This window comes from Brachycentrus maculatus, unplaced genomic scaffold (assembly GCF_059751285.1).
Source record: "Brachycentrus maculatus isolate JH-2025_06_01 unplaced genomic scaffold, ASM5975128v1 h1tg000156l, whole genome shotgun sequence".
Classification (NCBI taxonomy): domain Eukaryota; kingdom Metazoa; phylum Arthropoda; class Insecta; order Trichoptera; family Brachycentridae; genus Brachycentrus; species Brachycentrus maculatus.
The window spans coordinates 369,411-392,549 of NW_028280909.1; the positions used below are offsets into that span (position 1 = coordinate 369,411).

At 32.4% G+C, this 23,139-nt stretch overlaps 1 protein-coding gene across 1 annotated transcript in view; it reads right to left on the reverse strand.

Annotated features, from left to right (window-relative positions):
• Positions 1-23,139, reverse strand: part of LOC148308613 (agrin) — a 90,190-nt gene that overhangs the window by 18,981 nt on the left and 48,070 nt on the right. Inside the window, exons 3-5 of the mRNA XM_088261459.1 lie at positions 9,762-9,893; positions 8,462-8,609; positions 6,480-6,641 (exon numbers count right to left, since the gene is read on the reverse strand). Coding sequence (XP_088117585.1) covers positions 6,480-6,641; positions 8,462-8,609; positions 9,762-9,893 — 442 coding nt within the window. The remainder of the gene's footprint in view (positions 1-6,479; positions 6,642-8,461; positions 8,610-9,761; positions 9,894-23,139) is intronic.

Below are 23,139 nucleotides of genomic sequence, written 5' to 3' on the forward strand. Positions count from 1 at the left end.
ATTTATAACATAATACATTTCAAACATTTCTACATATCGCTCACTCCTTTCAAAAACGTCATAAATAAAAAAAACTTGATTTTTCAGGAGAACGTTGCTTAAGTTTAAAAATATAACACAATGTCCAGCAGTCTGATGATGTCGGTTACGACGAAACCCGGTCGCTGGTCAAATAAAAAAGTGGAAAAGCTAAAAATATTGGTTTTAATCTAATAATAAATTAAAAATGCAATTCCATCACGAAGTGTCAGTGGATAATATAAATCTATTATGACACAATGTATTAAAAATATATATCAAGCCACTTATTGAACTTTTAACTGTGCAAAAGATTTTTCAAGGTAAAACCTGAATGTTTTTTCTCCATTTGAAAAATATTTAGTATATTTAAAAACATTATCAAACAAAGCCTTTTCTTCAAAATGCAAAAACCACATTTTCTGCCCTGTAGCGGGTAAATATTAAGTCAAAAATATGCCTCTTTTGCTGGGATATATTACATTTTCTGGGCATTCCGAAAACATGTACTACTGAATATTTACGATTTTTGATTTATGACATTCTTGAAAGGAGTGAGCGATATGGAAAACTTTTATATTTCGATTCGCTGTGCCTCTCCAAAAAAGTGACTGAGCTCTTGTGCTTGGAGAGGGACTTACACTCGTGGTTTAATATTATATAATAAATGATATAATAGTCTTTTTTGTATATTTTTCAAGATTTATGTGAAATGAGCTTTAATTTTTTTCTTAAGTATTTTTATACTTCAATTTTTTAAAATATCTTTAGGGAGTTTATTAAAATGTTTAATTGCCAAATATTTGAAGTTTTATTGAATTGATTAGTGTTGTATTTTGGAGTAGAAATATCGTTTAGGAATCTCGAAGATAAAGTTCTTTTTAAGTTAAAATAATTTACACCCTTTAGTAATTGAAAAATTGCGGTTTTTTATAAATGGTTTCAATACTTGGGACTTGAAATTTTTTAAATAATAATTTTGTTGGATATATTTTTTTTTTTCAAAATAACTTTGATTATGGTTTTCTGTAATGAATTAGCAGTCATTTAAAAACATGAGCGAAGAAGGCCTACCATTTGAGAGGACTATTGGTATATTAGATAAAAAAAATTACAGTGGATTTTTCACAAAGATAATCTGGTCAAATTATAAGCTGCAAAAAAAATTAAATCACCTATTTATTGATTTGGCATTTAATTTGTAGAACTCCATTTTAATTTATGTACAACATTTTGAGTGTGTCCAAATACTTGTTCACATCCCACCAATAGATGTCTCTAGTGAAGTTCTAGTGATTCAAGAACAAGGTTTCTAAATTGATTCATATATATAGAACTTCCAAGAATTTGAGTAGTGTGGTTGTCAATAATGGGTAGAATTGGTGAATGTTACACGTGTGTAAAGTGATCACTTAAACCAGCCGATGACGGTCGTCAGCCCCGTAAATGCCCAGACTTCCATATTCTGCTTCATCTTTGATGAGATGTTAAAAAATAATGTAAAAAAAATAATAATTTATGTATTTATTTTTAAATCAAACACAAATTTTTGTAACAATATAAATTTTTTATGTGTTTTTGTTAATGAATCACAACTTAGTAGACTCTAAATAACTGTGCTTGATTTAAAATTTAATACATAAATTAAAATTACGTTTTCAGGAGTTTTCCAGTATGTTAAATGATCCAATAGGATCATGTATACATCTACATAAAGGGTCTCTGATAAATTCCGGCTGCCATAAATGCCTCCAGTAAACTCACACATAACGACTGTCCAAATTTAAAACACAGTAAGGGACATTTTTTTGTAGTAGGTTTTTGTTACATTTATGGACTAAGTAAGTAGACTCTACTTAGTCCAAAAATGCAAAAAAAACTTACTACAAAAAAAGTCCCTTACTGTGTTTTAAATTTGGACAGTCGATAAAGCGTCATGAGATTTATGATACATGTAGGAGTTCCAAAAATTTATGTAGTGTGGTTGTCAATCATAGATAGAATGGTGAATGTTACATGTGTGTAAAGTGATCACTTTACCAGTCTATGATAGGTCTTAGTGGAGAAAACTTTGATTTGTAAACAAGTATTTGGACACGCTCAAAATGTTGTGAATAAAAATAACTGGTCAAATTATAAGCTACATAATTAAAAAAAAAAATTTTAGGCGATCCCAATATGTAAAAATTATCCAGGGTTTGGATTCTGCATACATCCAAATAAAAGATTCGGCTAAAAAACTTTCTCAAACCAACCGTTAGATTCAGTGAACTCACACACAAAACGTCATGAGATTAAAGATATGTGTAAATTATAAAATAAAAGAATGAGACTTTTGTACCCATATTAAATAAATAAATTTAGGAGTTCCCTGTTTGCACAGGCATTCTATTCTCTCTGCTTATCCCTGCGGTAATCGGCGTGATAGCTACTTAATCAGTACTTAATCACGATGTCGATTTTTAACATAACAATACACAGTACATTACAACATTTTGAGTGTGTCTAAATACTTGTTCACAAAATCTGGATTATCTCCAATTACAGGAGTTATTTTCATCTCACCAATAGATGTCTCTAGTGAAGTTCTAGTGATTCAAGAATAATGTTTCTAAATTGATTCATATAAATAGAACTTCCAAGAATTTGAGTAGTGTGGTTGTCATAATGTTATAATGGGTAGAATTGGTGAATGTTACACGTGCGTAAAGTGATCACTTAAACCAGCTTATGACGGTCGTCAGCCCCGTAAATGCCCAGACTTCCATGTTCTTTTTCATCTTTGATGAGATGTCAAAAAATAACACAGTACATTAGCTGTAAGTTAATGAAGCGAGGTGATCAGTCACGCATTCACTGTGTGGGTGTTTTGTTTCGACATGTCATACTCTTTTACCACATCATTAAATAATCGCAAAGTAATTAAACTATAAAACGAACAGGATGATCTTTCAAATCCGACAAACAAGTACCAAGTGAAAGTTTAACAAATCGCTAATTTTACCTGCGTTAGAAATTGATGAAAGTTTTAATTAGTCAACACGCAGCTTTGATGATATTATCGACTGCCATTTCTCCACGACACTCAATAAGCTGTTGATACAGGCGGCGCGATTGTGCAGGCGCGTGCACACTGCGTTACCTTTTCAGGTATACGACGTACTAATCATCTAGCTATCCTCTTCTTTGGGCGAGTGCCTGGCGAACAGCTAGCTCTTTTTTAAGCACAATGTACAGTAAACCCTCGGACCTTTATTTAATGGACTATTTTTTTTTATTATTTCGAGAAATAAAAATACTTTGTGTCTACTCACATTTTTTTTAACCAACTAGTTTCGGCAACAACCTGTTGCCCTCTTCAGGGTTTAATTTATTACTAAATATATATATATATATATATATATATATATATATATATATATATATATATATATATATATATATATATATATATATACATATATATATATATAAATAAAGAAACAGTGTACAAGTTGTTAGGTTTCAAAAGGGTAGGGGTGTAGCCGAAACAGGCAACAACGAAGGAGAGGGCAACAGGTTGTTGCCGAAACTAGTTGGTTAATAAAAATGTGAGTGGATCAGAACACAAAGTATTTTTATTTCTCGAAATAATATATCAATATGATCCACAAAGTTAATGCTTTCAATATTCAAAACATTTTTTTTAAATTACCTAACGTCCAAGTGACTCTGAAATCTAGCTACGGCTTATGCAACACCGCTTACCATGACCCTACTCAGGCTTCAACTTCTTAAGTTTCATAGCTTATACCTACTCGTGAGTGGATTTACTCATTATTTATTTATTGGAAATCAACAGCCATTAACAAAAATAATATAAATATACAATATAAACAGCCTATAATGAGGCCAATTACTGATTTTATACAAAAATATATTACTGATTACTGATTTTATACAACAATACATTTTATACAACAATATATAATATATTTATATTATCCACTGACACTTCGTGATGGAATTGCATTTTTAATATATTATTAGATTAAAACCAATATTTTTAGCTTTTCCACTTTATTTTTATTTGACCAGCGACTGGGTTTCGTCGTTACCGACATCATCAGACTGCTAAAAAAATAATATTGGTATTAATCTAATAATATATATATGTATAATATATTTAACAACAAGAAAGAGTGAAAATACTATTAAGCTCAAAATAAAATGTGTTTGCCATTCGTTTGAAAATGCTATCACTAGGCGAAACAATTGGCACACTATTAATTTGTATGTATTTTTTAATAATAAAATACAACTTAGTAGAATAAAAAAATATGTGTTTGATAAAACAATTAATACATAAATAAAAATAAATAATGTGCTCAAATGTGATCGCGTGTACACAATCGCTTCTCAGCGTTGTTCCGCAGTATAAGATTCAGGTCATATTTCCTTTGAAGTTAGAAAGGTATTCCGAGTTGGATAATTTCTCCTAAACGAATCGTTTAGTCAAGATATCAAGCGCGATACTAGAGGCTTACTTTCCATGACATCTCAACTTCACTTCGAGACATTTTCAAGTGGCATTCAAACAAACTTGAAACTCTCAATGCAAGTGGATTGCTCATCATGAATCTGATTAAAACATGGTCCACTCATTTCCTTCATAAAAAAACCCTAAGAAAAGAGAAAATTTTCAAGTGTTTACTATATCGACGGCCCCTACGTAAAAGTACTATATCTGCAAATCTGTTACTTTACAGGAGAGAGCTTAGAAGACTTTTTCAACGTATTATTTTTTTCTTTACTTACGGTTTTATCTGAAATTCTAAATTACTATTACACATTAAAAAATACAATTCAATAATTTTAAAACTTTTTGCATTGTTAAAATTAAGTCCGCCTGTCCGCCTTCGTAGTGTAATGGTCAGCACCCTGGGCTACCGTACTGGAGGTCCCGGGTTCGATTCCCAGGGGGGGGTAAAATAAATAATAAAAAAAGTGATTTTTCACTACAATATTTATTCAATATTACCCTGGTCTGGGTCCTGAAGCGGAGGGCTGATCACCTTTCCTTCATGTGTTAACGATCAAGATAACACTGCGTTCATATGAAGCAGTGCCCTACGCACCATCGGGTGCAGATAAGAGTTAAATATATATATATATATATATATATATATATATATATATATATATATATATATATATATGTATATTTATATATATATATATATATATATATATGTATATATATTTATATATATATATATATATATATATATATATATATATATATATATATATATATATATATATATATATATATATATATATATATATATATATATATATATATATATATATATATATATATATATATATATATATATATATATATATATATATATATATATATATATATATATATATATATATATATATATATATATATATATATATATATATATATATATATATATATATATATATATATATATATATATATAAAATTAAGTAGTTAGCGTTTTAGGAGTTCAGTTTATTTCGAAAATTCCATGTAGATAGCGTCTTATACGCCTGAAAACTAGGCGTAATTTATTTTATATATTTTTTGTTTATAAATGTAGATAACGGTCAGTTGATAAGGTACACCAAATACCTCAAAATTGACAAAATGTAATTAGAGCACTTTAAGTATGGCACATCGATATTGTGAGTGTACTGGGAAATATCCAATTTTTACTTAATGACGCATATTATAAAGTTTTCAACGTTCTATAAACTGGCAAAACACACTAAGTAGTTTAAAATGTAATATTTATGCGGAATAAAATAACAAATTTGTATTTTTTTCCAGATGAATGTAATAACAATCAAATAGTTTTTATTTTATTCTATAAAATGTAGTTCCACGTAGAAATCTCAGTGCAAAGATAGATTGATGTGGCGCTTTATTCCCTCTGCCTACCCCTATGAACGTACTATCGAGCAGATGCTCCATAGGTATCAAATATTCGCCTAAGAGAATGCACACATCGCTCACTCCTTTCGACAACGCCGATATTTCAGGAAATCGTTTTTCGTGAAAAAGTTTAAGAATATAATAAAACGTATTAAAAATAAATATCAATCCACTTATTGGTTTTTTCTCCATTTCAAAAATATTTAGGATATTTAAAAAAGAATTAAACAATACATTTTCTTCAAAATGCAAAAACAACACTTTCTGCCCTGTAGTGAGTAAATATTAAGTTAAAAACATACCGCTTTTACTGGGATATAGTACATTTTCTGGGCATTCCGAAAACATGCAGAACTGAAAATTGTCGATTTTTTACCAATGACGTTGTTGAAAGGAGTGAGCGATGTGTTGAAAGGAACTGCTTGTTACTTACTACACTGCAAAGGCGAATGTGCTCATACAGTCTTTTTCTGGTGTATTTTTGTGTCTATAAATATGAAGAGAGACTTACCCGCAAGTGAGAAGCTTCATCTGGCAAGTGTTCTTGTAGACGTTGCCATCGCTCCCGCAGATAGGTCCATCTAAAGGAGCCTGACCACAGTCTACCGGACAGTTCTCCCTGTGTGCTGATATGTTGTTACAGGCTCCGACATGTGATAGTGCAATTCCTACCCTGAAAACAACATTTCTGATTTAGTACAATAATTTATGAAAGTGAAACGTGGAGTTGGCAAAAGAAGGATTAAAGTAGACTGATTGCAGTCAAAATGCGATCTGTCAGTGCGGCAAATCGATGTATGATGGAAGCTCGAATCGTGAATCAAAGAAAGAATGCAAGTCTGAGATAAGCATTATCGATAATATCGACGGCCCCTACGTAAAGTACTTTATCTGCAAATCTGTAACATTACAGGAGAGAGCTAAGAAGATTTGTTCAACGTATTTTATTTTATCAATCAACGGTTTTATCTAAAATTCCAAACTAGTATTTAACATTGAAAAACACGTTAAAATAATGTACTAATAGTTTTAAAACGTTATGCTTTATCAAAATTAAGTAGTTAGCGTTTTAAGAGTTCAGGTCATTTCGAAAATACGATGTAGTTAGCGTCTTATACGCCTGAAAACTAGGTGTAATTTATTTTTTATATATTTTTTGTTTGTTTACATTAGTAGATAACGGTCAGTTGATAACATACACAAAATATCTCAAAATTGACGAAAATGTAGTTAGAGCACTTTACGTAGGGCACGTCGATATATATTATCAGTTAAAGCAAATAAAAACCTATAAGCAAAAGCTAAACTGGCAGTACACAGTGGAGTCCTGGTTCCGACCCTAATGTATGGAAGTGAAACATGGATCTGGCAAAAGAAGGATGAAAGTAGACTGAATGCAGTCGAAATGTGATCTCTCAGAAGGATGTGCGACAAAACGATGTATGATAGATGTTCGAATAATGAAATAAGGAAGGAATGCAAAGCTGAGACAAGCATTATCGATGAAATTAAGAAAGGTGTGTTGAGATGGTTTGGACATGTGGAACGAATGAGTGAGGAAAGAAAGGTAAAACATATTTATGAGGCGAATGTAATTGGAAAAAGGAGCAGAGGAAGACCGAGAAAAACTTATGCCAAAGACTTAAAACTTATTCAGAGGAAGACCTTGACACGATAAAGTATTTCAAAGATATGGTTAGGAGTTGGAATAATCGGAGAGTATGTATATATGTATGAGGAGTCGCATGAATATGGGAACAGGCGAAGATTTACAAAAGAAAGATTGGTGTGGCGCTTTATTTTCTCTGCTTACCCCTAGAGATAAGCGGCGCGATGATTGGTTAGTTAGTTGGCTATTTAAAATCATGATTCATATCGACGTTAAACCCCCATATCAATCCTTTATAAGCCGCTAACAAGACTTCATCGCTACGAGGATAGAGGTCAAGTATTTCATGCATCTCTCTTGACGACAATGATTTATTCAATCGAACATCATGTGGGACAATCGAATACCATTATCAGCAGCACTTTTACTTCTCATTTGTGTACTTTGCTGTCACTTTGTTTCTTCTCACGAGAGAACACGTTCCATTCTTCGTCATAATACATGATCCTTCAGTAATTCCTATACTGTCCAAGCGGCCAGACTATGGAACGAATCACCTCTCTGATCATGGTCTATCTACTTCTCAGGAGAGAACACTTTCCATTCCTCCATATAATAACACATCATTCTTTAATAATTCCTGCACTGTCCAAGTGGCCAGACTATGGAACGAATCACCTCTCTGATCATGGTCACATTCTGATCAATTCTCAGGAGAGAACATTTGCATTCCTCCACATACATAGCACATCATTCTTCAGCAATTCCTGTACTGTCCAAGCGGCCAGACTATGGTTAATTAGGTAATCCAGGGGTGTTTTAGCCAGATTTTCCACGACTTATTAGTCCTACATCGTTAGATTGATGAAATGATGATATGTTACCTGCAGATTTCGACTTGAAGCATGCACCTGTTGAGGTACGTCCTTCCCTCAGTCCCGCAGACAGGGTCACGTTCGGAGGTGCAGCGGTGTTCGCACTTGGAGCCGTGCGCCCTGATGCAAAGATTTGGGTCTGTGGTCAATTTGACTCCTGCAAGAATGAAAAGAGACGTCATTTTAGTGCTTACATAAGTTTGATATCTGTTGTGAGAGATCTATGTTGATAGATAAAGAATGTGGAAGTCTGGCTGTGAAAGAATATCTAATGTATATGGAAGTCTGGGTGTGGAAGAATATCTAATGAATGTGGAAGTCTGGGTGTGGAAGAATATCTGATGAATGTGGAAGAATATCTGGTGAATGTGGAAGTCTGAGTGTGAAAAAATATCTGATGAATATGGAATTCTGGGCGTGGAAGAATATCTGATAAATGTGGAAGTCTGGGTGTGGAAGAAAATCTGACAAATCCCAGGGAATTTACAGAGCTAACGCATGCTTTGTGGGCTTACACAAGATTTTTAATGGATATTCAAATCCTTGTTCACAAATCAGGGTTTCTCCACTTAGCAGTAATTTATATTGACATTTATGGATGAAGAAAAATAAAATCAGTTTTAAAAATATGGAAGTCGGGGTATTTACAGAGCTGTCATAGGCTGTTTTAAGTAATCACTTTATAGGCGTGTGATTATACCTATGATTGACAACCATATTTATTTTACATGCTACTTTGCGACACCATCTTTGTTTGAGTCGAAAAACAGCAAAGCAATCAGGATAGACCTTTATGAAATGCATGTTAGAATTCTTTGGTCTTCCTCTAGATGTTGTTCGAGGAAGATAAGACTCAATATATGGAGAATATATTGTACAGAAAGGTATATCGCTCACTCATTTCAACAATGTAATAAATAAAAAATCGACAATTTTCAGTTGGGCATGTTTTCAGAATGCCCAAAAAATGTACTTTATTCCAGCAAAAGTGGCATATTTTTGACTTAATATTTACCTGCTACAGGGCAGAATGAGTTGTTTTTGCATTTTGAAGAAAAGGTATTGTTTGATTATTTTTTAAAATATACTAAAGATTTTTCAAATGGAGAGATAACCTTCAGGTTTTACCTAAAAAGATCTGTTGCACAGTAAAAAGTTCAATAAGTGGCTTGATATTTATTTTTAATACATTTTATTATATTTTTAAACTTTAAAAACGATCTCCTGAAAAATCATGTTTTTTGATATATGACAGGAGTGAGCGATATGTACTTTGATATATATAGTAAGTAGGAATTTTGTTTCTGACCTTTTCCACACGTCTTCTTCCTCATGTCGCACAGAGATGGATAGATGATGCCATCGGACCCGCACACTGGGTCTCCTTGGAGCGCGGCGGGACATATCCTGGGACAATTGGCGTCTCTGGCTGATAAGGCTCCTGGAAACAATGAAGATATTTCAAATTAATTAAATGTTTAATATAAATTGATTTTCGCCTTTAAATATGTGCCAAAAAGGTAGGTACTTTATCCAAATGAGCTAGGCAGATATTTGAAAATATGTATACATGGAATAAATTTGAATAAACCTGTTGGCTAGAAAGGAAGAGTGTTTAAAGAAAAAATTATATTTTTACATTTTTGTAGTTTGCGCTCGATATACAATTTAATGTGCTTTTTTATTATTTTTAAAAAGATTTCGAGTCTCTTTTTCCAATCAAAGGTTAACTGTCTTTTTTAAAGATGAAAAAATAGTTGAACAATGGATAAAGAGATTAACTGCATTAACAAAAAGTAACAAGGCTCTAAGTACGTGAGATAGTTAACACATTCTTGAGGTAGGTGCAATTAGGAAGTAATGTGATACATGAATCCAGTGCTTTCAAAACATTTTTTAAAAAGGCACCGAGGTTTTTAAAAATTAACAAAAAAAAACCTTCTTAGGACATCGGAAATGAAGACTCTACGACCCATAGCAGGCCTAATACTTTGCAACAGAGTTAAAAACTCAGAAATAAGAAAGATCTGCGATGTTGAAGATGTTGTGCGATGGGGAAGAGAAAGAAGACGTTTCAGGAGAAATCATGTGAGAAGAGCGAGTTGGGATCGAGTGGTGAGGATAGCAGCGTACAGCAGCATAAGCGGGATCAGACAACCAGGAAGACCACCTAAACGATGTAGGGATAGCTGGTCTTCCACCTCCCAGGAGCGGAGAATGACAGGACATAGTCCTAAAAGAAGAAAAAGAAGAAGAAAAAGAAAAAAAATACTTAAAAGGTTGCTAATGAAAATTAATGGATTTTTTAAAAAAATCTTAAAAAATTTTCGTACTAAAAAACGATATGAATAATTGTCAAATTACTGTTCATTAGGACTTTATCAATAATGTAGGTTAATATGTAATTTTTTATTTGACTAACAAAAAATCAAAGCTCCTTTTTTTTCAATTTGTGAATAAAATAACATATGTATATATTTGGCATTCAATTTGATAAACTACATCTTCAATTATATATTGAATATTAATATCAAATACTGATTTTTAGAGTCTACTTAATTTTAGTTTTATTGTGATAAAAATTAAAATTATTAGTCGTTTGACAATGGCTTAACAAGGCGAAACAACTGTCACAAATTTTATTTAAACGTGTTTTTTATAATAAAATAAAAATTAGTAATTAATAAAATTAGATTCCAAAAATAAGTGTTTGATTAAAGAAGAAAATAAAACGTTGATATAAATGGTCCTTTTAAGGTTAAAAAACAATTATATTTGCATATTCTTGGCATTAGTGGTCCTAAAAAGGACTACATGGAGTCCCACGGATTGGGAATCGATGGATGTGCCCTGAAAAGGCATTAAGAACAATTTTACTAATCTTAATCGTCTTATAATTTGAGCTCACTATCTTCTCTCGTCACGACTAGCAACAAAAACTAACTAATGACCAATGCTAGCTGAACTTATCAGAGAGTTATCCGCGCGCAACTTAGTGAAGAAAAAATCATGCTGGGATAGATACAGACTCGAAAGAAAAACAATGTAACTTTTTTTATATTAGTTTAAAGTTTTGCACTGACATTTCTTGGTGGAACTGCATTTTGTATTCAGAAATTAACAACTGTAAAGGTGACTTTTATTTTATTTAACCAGGGAGTGAATTTGTCGTTACCGACATTATCAGACTAGTGGGAGGTAGACGCTATACACTTTGCACACAAATTGGCAGATGTTGGAAACCGTTATTTCATTTTTCTTTTTCTGCACCTAAAAAACCATAAATATCTGTATTGACATATATGTACATATATATATATATATATATATATATATATATATATATATATATATATATATATATATATATATATATATATATATATATATATATATATATATATATATATACACACACACACACACACTTTTCTTATTATTCGTAAATTGTTTACTATTCTTTATGTATGAGGAGATGCATGAATGTGGAGAAGAGGCGAAGATTATTTGCAAAAAATGAATATACCAGGAAAAAAGCAAAAGTGGAGGACATCATGGATCGCGTGGCAAAACTCAAATGGCAGTAGGCAGGACATATAGCAAGACAGGAACCCACAAGATGGACCCCAAGAATTCTACGACGGAGACCTTGGGAGAACAAAAGAGGTGTCGGAAGACCCCAAAAGAGATGATCTGACGACATTGTCGCTGTGGGGGGAAAAACTGGATGCAAACAGCAACCAACCGGAGGAAATGGAAAGAAGGGGAAGAGACCTATTTCCAGCAGTGGAAGTCAGAAGGCTCATAGAGAAGAAGAAGTTATGAAGATATGAAGATAGAAGATATGTATGTTTCATTTTTGTGCATGTTTAACCTCGGCTCGTGACGCATGTCTGTTGCTGAAACCTTTAGTGCATGTTGGTCTTCGGGTCGACCAGAAATCGCATGTGTTGGACATTTTGTGTAGTTTTCAGTGTGTAAATGGTGCTATGGTGGTGAAGGGAGGTATTGTTTGCATGCTGTGGTAGTGATTGTCCTGACAAAGAGACGGGTACGTCTCGAAACCGGTAGACATCAAAATCTCGGTGAGTGGTTATATACTAATATTATTAAAAAAATAAATTTTGTTTAAATGACTAACCACAAAGTAAATGCTGGAAATATTAATAATATTGAGAACATTATAAGAAGAAGATGTTGAGATGTCGAAAATGCCAAATCAAAAAAAAAATTCATCATAGTACATCTTGCGAGATGTGTTTTTTTGTACTAATTTTCGAGTTGAGTTGTTCTTCCTTCGATTTTCAACCTGCAGTTGTCTTCCTACCGTAACACTAATCTTCTCACAGATTACACATCACAAGAGCCACCACCCACCACCCACCACACACCGCACACTATCCATCACCTCTAACGAGAACACTCAAAACAACTCCGTCTTAATCAGCTACCGTGGACTTGGAGCTAATTTCTCTTCACCCGAGGCGAGCCTATTCGTTCTTAGATCAGTCAATGCACCACACGCCTGTCATCATATGTGAATGTTCACGATACAGAGGAGTACCTTCAGAATATGATAATTATGACTATAATGGTCAACACGCTCGGTATCGTTCTGGAGGTCTTGGGTTCGACTCCCAGAGAGGGGTTGAATAAATATAAGTGATTTTTTCACTGGAATATTTATTCAATATTACCATGGACTGGTACCTGAAGCGGAGGGCTGATCACCTTTCCTTCATGTGTAAACGATCAAGATAACACTGCGTTTATATGACACAGTGCCCTATGCACCATTGGGGTGCGGGTAAGGGTTTTATTATTTTATTATTATTTATTTATCATTAAAACAAGTTATCAGAGTATGTCATTGAAGGATATCCATTTTTATATTTATATTATCCACTGACACTTCGTGATGGAATTGCATTTTTAATATATTAATAGATTTTAACCAATATTTTTAGCTTTTCCACTTTATTTTATTTGACCAGCGACCGGGTTTCGTCGTTACGGACATCATCAGACTGGATATTGGTTTTAATCTAATAATATATTAAATATAAGTGATTTTTTCACTCCAATATTTATTCAATATTACCCTGGACCTGGTCACCTTTCCTTCACGTGGTAACGATCAAGATGACACTGAGTTTATATGATGCAGTGCCCTATGCACCATTGGGGTGCGGATAAGGGTTTAATTATTATTATTATTATCAAACACGAATGATTCGTTGAAACACGTATCACAATATACTTTAATATATGTAAGGCAGTATTAACCGAATAAAAAAGTAGTGAACCCCTCTATAACGTTGACATATCGCTCACTCCTTTCAAGAACGTCATAAATCAAAAAACTTGATTTTTTAGGAGAACGTTTTTAAAGTTTAAGAATATAATACAATGTATTAAAAATGAATATCAAGCCACTTATTAAACTTTTTACTGTGCAACAGATCTTTTTAGGTGAAACCCTGAAAAATCAAGTTTTCTGATATATAACGTTGTTGAAAGGAGTAAGCGATATGTTTTGAACAAAGTTCAAATTCTTTACTACTTTAGACTAATTCATATCTAAACGCCAAAAGATATTGCTTTTTAGCAATAAGCCCGCCAATGTACTTATTTTTTTCAGTACATAAAGTTTAAATAAATAAATAAAAAGAAAAAAATAATAAAAAGAAAATGAATAAATATATTCTTCTTTATCTTTGATGAGATGTCAAAAAATAATATGCAAATAACTCCTGTAATTGGAGATAATCCAGATTTTGTTAATAAGTATTTGGACACACTCAAAATGTTGTAAATAAATTATCTGGTCAAATTATAAGCTGAAATGATAAAAATGAAAATGGTATTTTCTGGCGTTTCTCATGTGTGTGATTATAATCCAGGATTTGGACCTCACATACTAATATAAGAGTTTCTGCTTAGTAAAAAGCTTCTTTACATCTCACCAGTAGATGTCTCTACTGAAGTTCTAGTGATTCAAGAACAAGGTTTCTAAGTTGGTTCATATATATAGAACTTCCAAGAATATGAGTAGTGTGGTTGTCAAAAATGGGTAGAATTGGTGAATGTTACACGTGTGTAAAGTGATCACTTAAACCAGCCTGTGACGGTCGTCAGCCCGTAAATGCCCAGACTTTCATATTCTTTTTTATCTTTGATGAGATGTCAAAAAATAATATGAAAATAACCCCTGTAATTGGAGATAATCCAGATTTTGTGAATAAGTATTTGGACACACTCAAAATGTTGTAAATAAAAAGAGCAAATATGTTTATTTTGAATCAGGTCATCGATACGAGTCATTGCACTTACCCTGGATAATAACAACGCACTCCTTCGGGCATAACAACATTTACCTCATGTGATGAAGATCACGTACCCGCATTAAAATTCATCTTATTACTTCATCCAAAATTGGTCTTCCAGAATTTATTCCAGAATTTTTCCTCAAGGATCTCTTTCGTGGTATAATGATACCAGTTGAACATCAGTTCTGTCTTATTAAGAGTCAATATAAAGATTTATTAATATTTATTAAATATGACAGTTTAATAAATATTTTAGTCCGCCTCCGTAGTGTAATGGTCAGCACGCTCGGCTACCGTTCTGGAAATCCGGGTTCGATTCCCAAGGGGGGTAAAATAAATATAAGTGATTTTTTCACTGTCATATTTATTCTATATTACCCTGGACTGATACCTGAAGCGGAGGGCTGATCACCTTTCCTTCATGTGTAAACGATCAAGATAACACTGCGTTTGTATGACGCAGTGCCCTATGCACCATTGGGGTGCGGATAGGGGTTTTATTATTATTTATTAAATATGACAAGAAAAATAAAACAAATAAATGAACTTTGTGACAAATCTTGATTAACATGAAATATCAAATCTTTATATTATTTCGAGAAATAAAAATACTTTGTGTTCTGATCCACTCACATTTTTATTAACCAACTAGTTTCGGCAACAACCTGTTGCCCTCTTCAGGGTTTAATTTATAACTTATAAATTTATTATTATTATTATTAACTTATTAATTTATTACTATTGTTTAATTTTATAAACCCTGAAGAGGGCAACAGGTTGTTGCCGAAACTAGTTGGTTAATAAAAATGTGAGTGGATCAAAACACAAAGTATTTTTATTTCTCGAAATAAAATATCAATTTGATCCACAAAGTTAATGCTTTCAATATTCAAAACAAATCAAATCTTTTATATTGTTTACATTCTTTGGGATCTTTTATATAGGGATCAAATCTTTTATATAGGGATCAACATTATTCATTCATTATTTACTATATAATTTCACTATAATTTTTAAGATGTATACATCTCTCAGTTCTCGTCAGAATTTCGGGTCGCGGATCTGACTTGGGAGGATGTAAAGGAGCTGGCAGCCGACAGAAAGGCCTGGAGACAGTTTGAGAACTCCATATGCTCCTACTAGGGAGCGGATATGGTTTAACAATTATAAAATTAAATGCTTTAAATCATTGTATTTAACAGGCAAGGATATTTATTTTTACACTCACATATCGCTCACTCCTTTCAAAAACGTCATAAATCGTCAATTTTCAGTTATGCATGTTTTCGGAATGTCCAGAAAATGTACTATATCCCACCAAAAGAGGCATATTTTTAACTTAATATTTACCCACTACAGGGCAAAAAGTGTTGGTTTTGCATTTTGAAGAAAATGTTTTTTTAATTATCTTTTTAAATATATTAAATAATTTTTAAATGGAGAAAAAACCTTCAGGTTTTACCTAAAATAATATGTTGTACAGTAAAAAGTTTAAGAAGTGGCTTGATATTTATTTTTAATACATTCTTTTATATTTTTAAACTTTAAAAACGTTCTCCTGAAAAATTAAGTATTTTGATTTATGACGTTCTTGAAAGGAGTGAGCGACATGTAAAAAGGTTAGACATTTTTACTTTTGTAAAATAGTGTAAAAGATATAATGACTAACTACAAAGTAAATCATTTATATTTGATTTTTATTTTATATTTATAATTCCTAATTCTTGTTCACATTTGTGAACAAGAATTTGGACACACTCCAAACGTCGTAAATAGCCATAATTTATATTTCTATATGGTCTTGCTATAAGATTTTATAGTCTTGATAAAGAAGCGGTTAGCTTCGAAACCGGTAGACATTATAATTAAGTTTTAATTTAATATTTATAGCGATTTTCAAAACAAAGTTATATTTTAATTATAAGTTGTAAACAGCCTTTGTTTTCAAATGGTTTTCCGTGCCCTTTCTTATAAAAATAAGCTTCATCCCTCTTGAGATGTCTTTAATACATCCTGATTATTTATAATTTTATTTAGTATTATTTTGATATTTGTATTTGTTCGCCTCCGTAGTGTAATGGTCAGCACGCTCGGCTACCGTTCTGGAGGTCCCGGGTTCGATTCCCAAGGGGGTAAAATAAATATAAGTGATTTTTTCACTGTAATATTTATTCAAAATTACCGTGGACTGGTACCTGGAGCGGAGGGCTGATCACCTTTCCTACATGTATAAACGATCAAGATAACACTGCGTTTACATGACACAGTGCCCTATGCACCATTTGGGTGCGGATAAGGGTTTTATATATATTTATATATATATATATATATATATATATATATATATATATATATATATATATATATATATATATATATATATTTTATTTTAATTATAAGACATGCTTAACTTCATACTGGCTGTACTTTAACGTGTTGTAAACAATATTTTTCAGGTCTCGTTAAATATAAGTGCGTACATAATAAATGTATGTGTACGATATGCAATTAGGGGCCAATTTTCGTTTCGAATCGTATTCTTCAGCGTAATTTCGCACTGCATTTATTTTCCTAGCTACCTTCGGTCAAAACTGCACATCATTAAAATGCAATTTTTACCAATAACCATTTTTGCAACTCTACTTCACGTTTTGCTTAAAATAATGACACAGGAAAATATGTTAATATTATATATTTATTTATTGATTTGGCGTTTAATTTGTAGAACTCCATTTTAATTTATGTATTAATTTTAAATCAAACACAGATTTTTTGAGTCTGCTAAGTTGTATTTTATTAACAAAAACACATAAAAAATTACATTGTGACAATTGTTTCGCCTTGTTAGGGCATTATCAAACGAATGTCATAAATTAGTATTATATAACCTGCAAGGAAAGAAATATTTCGTGTTACATATCTGACTGTCGTACTATTCGTTTTAACGGGTCGGGTTGTGGTCCCGTGGTTAGTGTCGTGAAATCTTAAGTAAGAGCTTCTTGGTTCGAACCCACTCTACCACAATTTGATACCTATTTCCTAATAATGAGCCGCTTAGGCTCACAGAAATGAAATTTAAATATTTGTGTAAATAATAAAAAAAACAATTATTTCTCATTATTAAAAAAAAAACTATTTATTAAAACATTGTGTATAAATATTAATAAAAACCCTTATCCGCACCCCGATGGTGCATAGGGCACTGCTTCATATAAATGCAGTGTTATCTTGATCGTTTAAGCATGAAGGATGGTTGATCAGCCCTCCACTTCAGGTACCAGTCCAAGGTAATATTGAATAAATATAAGGTACTCGTATATGAACCAATTTTGAAACATTATTCTTGAATCACTAGAACTTCACTAGAGACATCTATTGGTGAGATGAAATGATGATGAATGTTAGACGTGTGTAAAGTGATCACATAAACCAGCCTATGATGGTCGTAAGCCCCGTAAATACCCAGACTTCCATATTCTTCTTCATCTTTGATGAGATGTGAAAAAATAATATGAAAATAGCTCCTGTAATTGGAGATAATCCAGATTTTGTGAACAAGTATTTGGACACACTAAAAATGTTGTACGCTAATCTCAATTTTTGTCTATTTATACCTAAATTGACTTAATAGAGCCCTGGTTCCAACCCTAATGCACGAAAGTGTTATTTTTTAATTAAATATTATATTTATTATTATTTATAGCATAAACTGATTTCCCATTCCGCCCATTTTAGTCATTAAGTTGAACAGTAGTCGTTAAAATATTAATCATAACTCCGTTTCTCAAGACACCATTTTTTTCAATTAATAAATAATTCTATTCAGTCGGTTACTAATCGACTGTCAAATTAATCGATTAATAACTCGTTTGACTGGATTTCATTTCACATACGACTCTTTTTAGACAAATCCGGTCTAATTTTTTAGATTTTTATGGTATTCATATTTACTTCCGCTTATAAAGAAATCGTGTAGATTTAATAGAACAAAAAAACGGAAGTCTGGGCGTTTACAGAGCTAACGACCGTCATAGGCTGGTTTAAGTGATCGCTTTACACACGTGTAACATTCACCAATTCTACCCATGATTGACAACCACAGTACTCAAATTCTTGAAACTTCTAGATATATGGAAAAACTCGAAACACAGTTTGCGAGAGTTCATTATTGACATCTGTGTTGGGATGACGAAAGCTTTTTAAGCCGAAACTCTTTAATTTGTGGTCCGAATTCTAAGTTTTATTCACATACTTGAGAAACGCTAAAAAATATTATTTAAAATTTTTAGGTAAGCTTATAATTTGATCAGATAATTTGTTTACAACATTTTGAGTGTGTAGAGATACTTGACTCTTTTTAAAACATATAAGTACATATCTGCTAAGCATATATTTTATTTTTAGCTCGTATTTCGTGCTGGAGAAATTCAGATCAAATTTATGAGGCGAATGTAGTTGGAAAAAGAAGCAGAGGAAGACCGAGGAAAACTTGGCACAATCAGGTATGTCAAATACTTGTAAGCGGCCGGGTCAGGAGTCGTAATAATCGTCGGGTATGTATGAGGAGATGCATGAATGTAGAAGAGGCGAAGAATGTTTTCAAAGACAGAGTGGTGTGGCGTTCGATTCTCTCTGCCTACCATTGCGGGGAAGCGGCGTGATGGTTAGTTAGTTAGTGAGTTTTAAAAATTCAGATCATTAATTACATGAAATTGTAAATATAATATTCTAATGGAATGTTTGGAGGGGAAAAAAATCACGAAGAAAACCCAGTGATGACATATTTTAATATTTTGATCCTGAAAAGGTAAATAGGTGTATGATGAAAAATCACTAAAGTCAATTTATTGTATTTTTTAAATCATTTGTTTTTCCTGGTTTGTTTTCCGTTCTTCGAGAATTGGCTCAATTTAGCACCCGGCCCAATTATGTGAATCAACTCTACTTGAAATGGCCTTTTTTTACAATGCACAAAATGTCACAGTGGAATGTTAAATTCCGACTATAGTTCAGCAAGTAAGATTATGCACACTACCGTCTGCCAAGGTCACTCAAGGTCGCGCCAGATACTTTCTTGAGCTGGAGTGTGGCACTGATTCTCAAACGGTGAGGAATTTTACCTTATGCATATATGGTCAAATTCTTCACCACACAAATATTTTCATATATCATAGTCGTACAGGAGAATGTGACCAACTACCAAAACGTAAAATTTTAGGAGGGCCATTTAAGTCACTTTTGCTTGGCAACAAAATAAACATCAATGCAGTTAGTCATTTTTACCAAGTCAATACTTTATTCTTCCACGTTTAAAATTCTTTGCGATTTTTTCAGGGCAATATTAAGCTAGTAAGATTTCAACTAGTCAATGATCACGTTTTTGTAAAGCAATGCATTTGGGCACTTTCTCCTGTATGACTACGATATACCTATATAATTCATATGAAAATATTTTTAAAATCTGCGAATCCTGCAAACTTTTCAGGAATGCTTTTTTTTGTTTAAAATAAGTTTTTTTTATCTCTCTTCTCTCACTCTAACCGTTTACTCGCACCCAGTGGTGCATAGGGCACTGCATTGCATAGAAGTGGTGTTATCTTGATCGTTAAATGCATGAAGGTAAGGTGAACAACCCTGCGCTTCAGGTATCAGTTCAGGGTGATATTAAAGAAATATACGAGAGAAAAACCACATATATTTATTTTGACCCCCCTGGAAATCGAGCCCGGTACCTGAAATGCTGTAATCACTACACTGTGGCAGATACTTTATTACATTGGTAAAAGGAAATTTTTACATGCAGTTTTAAACGAAAATATGTTTTCGGTAATCGAATCGTCACTTTGTGATAACATCTAGCCATTTTTACTTAGTTTTTCTAAATAAATTGATTTTTTTTCATAAAATCTATTGTGACACGTGTTTTGAAATCATTTCGTGATCACTTAAATCCGAAAAAACGTTACTATAACTGGTAAAGTAATTAAAATGTTTGATTATCGTATTTATTCTCGTTTTATTTATAAGCCGTATTTTTTACGAATGTTTAGTGACAACGTCAACCGTAAGATAGTTCAGAAATATACAGTTTTTAGTTTTGTTTTTTTTTTATTTGATTTTATTTCCTCTATTATTTGTAACATGCTTATAAAATTTGAATTTACAAAAGTGATGTTTTTACATATTTTTTACAGTATTACATTTTCAAAGACATATTACTGTATATAGAAAATTAAAGAGTAAAGCAGCGCAGTTCAACCACTCCACTCTACCATACTTTGACTCCATATATACAAGGTAAAATAAACGTGTTCTTACATATCGCTCACTCCTTTCAAGAACGTCATAAATCAAAAATCGTCAATTTTCAGTTATGCATGTTTTCGGAATGCCCAAAAGAGGTAATATATCCCAGCAAAAGTGGCATATTTTTAACATAATATTTACCCGCTACAAGGCAGAAACTGTTTTTTTTTGCATTTTGAAGAAAATGTATTGTTTAATTTTTTTTATTACACGAAATATTTTTCAAATGGAGAAAAAAACAGTCAGGTTTTACTTAAAAAGATCTGTTGCACAGTAAAAAGTTCAGTAAGTCACTTGATTTTAAAAATATACATTTTATTACAATTTTAAACTTTAAAAACGATCTCCTAAAAAATCAAGTTTTTATTTGATTTAAAACGTTGTTGAAAGGAGTGAGCGATATGTACAAAACAGAAGTTATGCCATTAAAAATAAAAATAAATTAACCTAGGGTTAAGGCTCTCTCTCACGAACCGTTGTAGAAGCACTGGTCTAAAGTACAATGTACTGGTCACTGTATAAGTACCGGGCAGCACTTAATGATGTCCAATAAATAATTCTATGCACGGGCTTTTCTATACAAACGGGTTACAGCCTTGCTTACCAAAAGGATGTTTTATTTCTTCTGTTAAATTTTATTATTGATTCTGACCTTCATTGACCCTGAATTCAGGATTGAAACCGGAGAAGAGGATATATATATAATAGTGATGGACATTGGTACCATAAATCAAGCTAGGGCACAAATCGCCGAGCCCTCTTCTAGTGGAACGGAAGACCTGTTGATGACAGTCAGTAGTCCACCTTCTCCTGAGGAGTGCAACGAGGTTTCCTCCCAGCAATGAGCAAATGCTGACATATTCCTGGTTGGTCTACAATAGGTTATCCCTATTGTTCCGAACACAGATTAAAATATATAACTTTTTTCTTAGCTAGAAGAAACAAAAATCAACTCAATGATCTATAAACCTTGTACATAATACGAAAGATAAATAATAAATCAAACTTCCAACTAAAAAAAGGCTATACAACATTTTGAGTGTGTCCAAATACTTGTTCACAAAATCTGGATCATCTCCAATTACAGGAGTTATTTTCATCTCACCAATGTATGTATATAAGCAATTTAAAAAAAACATTTTTATTGAATCACCAGAACTTCATTACACATAAGTATATATATATATATAACTTCTAAGAATTTGAGAAGTGTGGTTGTCAATAATAGGTGAAATTGGTGAATGTTACACGTGTGTAAAGTAATCACTTAAACCAGCCTTTGATACTCGTCAGCCCCGTAAATGCCCAGACTTCCATATTCTTCATCATCTTTATGGACATGTCAAAAAAAGGTATTTCAAAGGAGAAACTTGTGCTGTCGACAATATCTTTTATACTAATATTTCCATATTAGTACAGGGTGTCAGTCACGCACATTTGTGGGTGCATCACATATTATAAGGTGCCAAAGATCTACTCGCGAGCCGCAGTTTGCCAACCACTGTTCTAAGGTAACCTCTATGGAATTAGCTGTATCCAGGAGTTGAAATACATGCATATTCACTCAGCTATAATCCTTGGATCTAGTTTAAACTCTTGCATCGTGAGGTGCTTTATAAACTAGAAGGAGCATGGGGAATTAATGTATTCTGAGACTTAACGACTGAATATATAAAAATTATAGTAGCTCATTTCGCTATCTGCTTGTTAGCCCTTAAGTAACTTTATACAGACTCCCCAATATATCTTCTTCTAACCCTTATCCGCACCCCAATGGTGCATAAGGCACTGCATCGTATAGAAGCAGTGTTATCTTGATCGTTAAATACACGAAGGAAAGGTGATCAGTCTTCCGCTTCAGGTACCAGTGCAGGGTCAAAGTAAATAAATATTACACTGAAAAATCACTTATATTTATTTTGACCCTCTTGGGGACCGATCCCGGAACCTGCAGCATGGTGGCCTAGACCAATATATACATATATATTATATGTATATCTATATATTTTTTCACTGTAATATTTATTCAATATTACCATGGACTGGTACCTG